Below are 6,000 nucleotides of genomic sequence, written 5' to 3'. Positions count from 1 at the left end.
GAATCATCAGGAATAAACAAATATTCTCCGAAAACATTGTACACTACAATATTTTAAGTATAATATACAGTACTTTAATGTAGGCCTACAATTACACCTGAATAGACTGAATAGATCTACCTAAAAGCTTCTGCCGACTAAGTAGTAGCAGCAGGTAAATACAGATAAAATTAAAAAACAAACCTAACTTAATATCACTAAAATGATGCTCACATCCACACATAAACACACCACTGACCTCTTCACTTCCAGGTGAAGAAGCTGTCTGTCAAAAACTCAGTAGCCAATGAGAACACACTGCTACTAGCCCCGCCCCCATGAGAGAAATGTGTCAGAACGGCGAACAAAAACTCAGGGAGCGTAAACGAAAACTTCAGAAGCGTAAATTAAAACTCTGGAAGTGCATTTGTAAGTTCAGGTCAGCGATTGAAATATGAGAAATAGTTAGCAAAACATGCAGTGTATTAAAAATTAATTTGCCTGCGATTTATTCTTTTTCAGTTTCAGAGATAATTAATTTAGTTTCAAATTATATTTTAATTAGTTTCTTGAAAAGCTACGTTCATTATTATTGGCACAAGAATAATTCCATAGTTCCCCTGTATGAGTGAGCATCAGTAGCCATGAGTCATTGGTGTGACGTCACCTCCCCTCTTCGATTGATTGGCTAGAGGAGGAACTGTCAATCTAGAACTAGTGGACCAATGGTGATGCTTAAGCACGCCCTAATTTACATGAAACTCAAACTGCAACATTTGGGAAAGTAAGCGCAAGAACATGGAAAGAAGAACAGATAAAAACAGCACAAGAGTACAGAGTAAAATAAGCAGAAAATGCAAGAGAACACAAAGTACAGAGTAATAAAACTGAGGAAAACATAATTTTTAAGAAAGCATAAGTTTTAAGTTTTGTGCAAAATCATTTTTAATGTGTTTAAAGTTTTTATTCATGCTCGTTATTTTTTGATTCACGCTTATTATATTTTGATCCGTGACCACTTGTTTGCTATTCTGATCATTTTGTAAAAAAAAAAATTAAGTTTGTGCAATATATTTTTACGTGTTTTAAAAAATTTTGATTCACGCTTATTATTATTTATTAATACTTTAGACGGGATATTGATCCCATAAAATAGCAGCATAAACAACAGAACAAGAGGATTCACCATCATCACACACACAGCAGCACTTCTGTGAACGGAGAAAAAACAGGATAAAATATAAATAGCCTAGGTACGGAAAATATATTTCACATAGGGTTAGGGTTAGTTAATTAGGGTTAGTTCTTCTACACACAGAAGAAAGCTCTGTCTAGGCTCAGCCCCGGTACAGTTTGTGTCGTGCCATTTATTAGTCTCGTTAAATGCTGTAAACTCTGTAGTAATTCACTTAACTGTATCAAATGACTATTATTCTGTTGCATGGAGTTGAGTAAGAACTGATGACAGCACGGCTTGATCTTTGGTTAGGGTTAGGGTTAGGTTGACCAGTCAGCGGAAAGGGGCGTTTTAATCCCGCCCATGTAGAGATCGAATATTCATTATCCATTTTGGTTTTATTGTGTTTCCATTTGGCGGATTAGAACAAAGTGTGATGAAAACAAATCATCAAATATGAAAAAAACGACACAAAATTTGTTTATGTTCATGAGAAGGGTTGAATATGTCGAGGTTTCTTAGTTTTTCCGTTTAGAAGACAAAAACGAGAAAAACTATCCGAAGGTAAACGGACTGACGTCATTTTGAACAAAATCAGGCCAAAAAATGAAGTTCATTTTTATATTGTTTTGGGAGTTCGAAACAGCTTGCCAAAGCAAACTTTCTGTCAAAGTTCGCTATGACTTGTAAACAACTTTTTTACTACCATTAGTCTGTGGAGATTACATAATTGATAGCTGTGCGCGGAGGCTCCGCCTTCTTTCACGTGGAAATGTTTTCCGGTTCTCCTGTTGAGTCTGTCAAGGTCAGAAGTCACGTGTGAAAACACACTGGAGATCTAATTTATAGAAGAAAATTAGTTGTAGTCTACTTCTGATGATATGAGTCACTGACACTGTTTTTCATGTTTCAATGTTTAATTTTCAATGTTTCATTTAATGTCAAACACAAATTGAGGTATGCATAAATAATGACAAAAATAAGTGTAATGGATAATGCCAAAATTATTTAATTTGGGCTTTTGTTGGTTTCCATACCAACACTAAGTGCCACTTTAACTATGCCAATATTGCAAAAAAAGCTAAATAAACAATATATTAATATAAAGCAGAAAGAATTAAACATTTTCAAAATCTATAGAAATGTGATAAGAAAACAGAATAAAAAGTAACAAAAGGCAATTGCGACTTTTTCTCTCACAATTCAGACATTTTTCTTTGCAACTGCGAGTTTATATCTCGCAATTCTGACTTTTTTTCCCCTTTAGAATTGTGACATATAAGCTCACGAGTTACAAAGTCTGAATAGCGATTCTGGGATATAAACTCGCAGTTGCAAACTTTTCTCAGAATTGCAAGAAATTGTGAGAAAATGTCAGAATTGTGAACTGACTTTCTTTTTTCTTTTTTTTAACTGGACTTTATAACTCGCAATTTTGACTTTTTTCTCAGAATTGCAAGATAAACTCGCAATTGCAAGAAAATATCCAAATTATGAGCTGACATTTTTTTCTCAGAACTGGACTTAACTCGCAATTCAGACTTTTTTCTCACAATTGCGAGTTTATTCCGAGTTTATATCTCGCAATTTTTACTTATTTCTCGCAACTGTGACTATCAAAAAGAATGTGCATGTGAGAACAAGGTCCTCCAATATCTCTGCTATAGTTCACACTCACAGTCATTATAAGTTTTCATAGCAAAGAAGGAAGTTAAATATTTGAGATGCTATAAATACTTTCAGTGTGGTAACTCGTTGCATTCACTGATAAGATAATGATGAGTAGTGATATGAAATAAGTTCAAAATTGTCCAGTTTTTATTCTAATTAAGTTGTCTGAATAAGGCTGGAATATTTTGCTACACTGAGGTGTTAAATTCACTTTTCATTCTCAAGCCCACAAAACACATCAGTACTTGTATCTTCTAACTGTTTGAGTGCACATTATTGTGTCATGTCCGGCTCTCCTCCTGCATCGCCCTGCGCCTCCTGCAACATCTGCTTGTACTGGCTTTTGAAGAACCCAGCCTTGTAAAGGGAGAAAATATGCTGTAATAAACTGTACTGTAAGCATTTAAACATATAGATTGTGTAGACAGGTGAAAGTGCCAGCGATTGAAACTGATGTTATGATGGTGATATACTTTATAGAGTGCCGCTGTGATGAGAGCCAGTAGCAGCAGTCCTCCTATTACTCCTCCAATGATCTCTTTGGTCAGGTTCACCTCCTCGTACACCTCCACTTGAGTGTTAATCTGCAAAGTGGAAAAATGTGAACAAGTGAATTTTAAAATGCAGTCAGAAGTGATCTCAGTGTAACAGGAAGTCCCCCTCCTTCCTCCTACACAGATGTTCCATGTCGAACAATAGAGACATTATACTTTGACGACATGATTGTTTACTATGTACATTCTTTTGTTATAATGCATCTGTTTTAGTGTGTGTATGATCCACATTCCTGTCTCTTGTGCTGTTGTTGTAATTCGTTTTATAATGCTAGTGTAACCCCTCTCACCCAGGTCCTTCACACCCCGCTCCGTGCGGGTCTCGAACCCAGGTCTCCGGCATGAGAGTCGGGCGCTCTAACAAGGAGGCTAAAGACTGCAGCCTCTAGCGTCTGTCGCTAGAGCGCCTTATGAGATCAGAGGAGTGAGGTTTACTCGCACAGCTACTACTAGCTGGCCTCTGTTACACTCACCCCCTAAACCTCACTCCCATCCGGGTCACGGCACCAATGTAACCCCTCTCACCCGGGTCTCCGGCATGAGAGTCAGGCGCTCTAACAAGGAGGCTAAAGACTGCAGCCTCTAGCGTCTGTCGCTAGAGCGCCTTATGAGATCAGAGGAGTGAGGTTTACTCGCACAGCAACTACTAGCTGGCCTCTGTTACACTAGGTACTACCATTAAAAAGTTTGGGATCAGTAAGATATCTTTTTTAAGTTATTAATACTTTTATTCAGCAAGGATGCATTAAATTGATCAAAACTGACAGAAAATAGAATATTTTATTCTAAAAAAAATCTATTTTTATTCTATAAAGATTTCTAATTCAAATAAATGCTGTTCTTTTGAACTTTCTATTCGTCAAAGATTTCTGAAAAACATATGCAGTGGCACAAATGTTTTCAACTGATAATAAGAAATCTTGAATAGAAAATCAGCATATTAGAATGATTTCTGAAGGATCATGTGACACTGAAGACTGGAGTAATTATCCTGAAAATTCAGCTTTGATGTCACAGGAAATATAAATATAAATATATAAATTAAAATATAATAAAATAGAAAACTGTTCTTTAAAATTGTAATAATATTTCACAATATTACTCTGTTTACTGTATATTTGGTCAATTAAATTAAGTCTTGGTGAGCAGAAGAGACTTTTAAAAACACATTCTTTCAGACCCCAGACTTTTGAACAGTAGTGTTAGCACTTTTGACTCTGTGGTATTTGCACAGGAAGTAGATCTGTGTGAAAGAATGTTGAAAGTGCAATTGTCAATATATTTGCAAGAAGCAAAAAGAGAAAAGTATGTGGTCTGAAAAAAAGAAAGAATAAATCATAAATAAACAAATCATAAACTATAAACAGTAGACTGCCGTTATAGATTCCCTCAAACAGAGCACTGTTTTGAGAGCTCTTTTTACAGTCATTAGACTTGACATGAACGATCACTGAATCACCTGGACAGACGGTGCAGTGTGTAGAGAATCAGAGGAAAAGAAAACGTATTTGCTCTTGTCATAATCCAGAGACGCTGAACTGACCAACTCAAAAACTGCAGCCTTGAGTCCAGTCTGAGAGAGACACAGATCATGACAATAAATGATCAAACAGTTATGAATATATATAGTCTGTTCTGTGATATGAATTGCTTTAAAAGTCAGATACCTGCTCAATCCATCCAGAGCTCACATTGCCAAATATATTATAGAGTTTCCTTTCATTCTTTGTGAGAGTGACGTCACAGCTGAACAAGGCACACACCGCCACAGAGCAGTTCTGACACACACACACACACAGAGAGAGAGAGAGAGATCCATTAATGTATGTTTATATAACATATAATTTATTTATATACAACAGATAAATCAAATAAATTGTGGAAAACAAATGAGGTAAAACAAAACTAAATTTAAAAAGTGTCCTCACCACCAAACGATGATTTTTAATAATGTCCAACAACGCAGAATTGGTGATAACAGGCTTCGTCATGTTCACGCTGTCACAGCCAGGTATCTTTAAAAAGAAAGTGACATTTCTTGGTGACATTTTAAAACGTTTCTAAAATATTATGGGTGAAGGATGGGATGCCGTTTTTCTTCCCTACATCATACAGAAATGATTAAATTAAATTAATCAGTATACCTGTATGACTTGTGAGATATGAAATAAATTCACATACTTGCAAATTTGAATTAGTCCAGATGTCAGTATCACCAAGTTTCACTGGTACTCTGATGAAAACTTTTAAAGTTAATTCTCTGAGTTCATTTTGAACCTGAAAGAGAGAGGAAAAAAACGAAGAGTAATGTTCAGTGTGGGCATTTTTAACATTTTCTTCTGTTGATAAAATAAATCCTGTTAAAATCTGTCATTCAGCCTTTTTGAAACATTAGATTTTAGTGTACTACAAAACCTTTTTATTATCTACTTTAAGATAGAGAATTTGAACTGATACCTTTAATATCTGCTGGACCGGTTTCATAAGATCCCTTTTCCCTGAAGTAAAATTAATGTGGATGGTGGAATTTTCATGCCTTTTATTTAAAATGAAGAAAGAAAATTACAATATTACAGTATAGGATAAAGATTTTTTTAATTATTATTATTTCTATACAGA

General features: G+C 35.3%; 1 protein-coding gene across 2 annotated transcripts in view; it reads right to left on the bottom strand.

Moving 5' to 3' along the window:
- Nucleotides 1-2,059: 2,059 nt before the first annotated feature.
- LOC307147059 (integrin alpha-X-like) overlaps nt 2,060-6,000 on the bottom strand; it is a 47,068-nt gene continuing 43,127 nt past the window's right edge. The window contains exons 24-31 of one of the 2 annotated variants that reach the window (XR_013819212.1): nt 5,839-5,917; nt 5,563-5,658; nt 5,310-5,396; nt 5,049-5,159; nt 4,841-4,954; nt 3,301-3,411; nt 2,765-3,184; nt 2,060-2,379 (exon numbers count right to left, since the gene is read on the bottom strand). Coding sequence is in view for 1 of the 2 variants with exons in the window: in XM_079851512.1 (XP_079707638.1) it covers nt 3,101-3,184; nt 3,301-3,411; nt 4,841-4,954; nt 5,049-5,159; nt 5,310-5,396; nt 5,563-5,658; nt 5,839-5,917 (682 nt within the window). In the remaining variant the exon portion in view is untranslated. Of the gene's footprint in view, nt 3,185-3,300; nt 3,412-4,840; nt 4,955-5,048; nt 5,160-5,309; nt 5,397-5,562; nt 5,659-5,838; nt 5,918-6,000 lie in introns of both variants that reach the window. The other variant, XM_079851512.1, reaches the window with a different exon arrangement.

The sequence above is a fragment of the Squalius cephalus genome (assembly GCF_949319135.1).
Source record: "Squalius cephalus genome assembly, chromosome: 19".
Lineage (NCBI taxonomy): Eukaryota > Metazoa > Chordata > Actinopteri > Cypriniformes > Leuciscidae > Squalius > Squalius cephalus.
The sequence above is the reverse complement of the archived record's forward strand: the minus strand, read 5'-3'. Positions and strand labels throughout refer to the sequence as shown.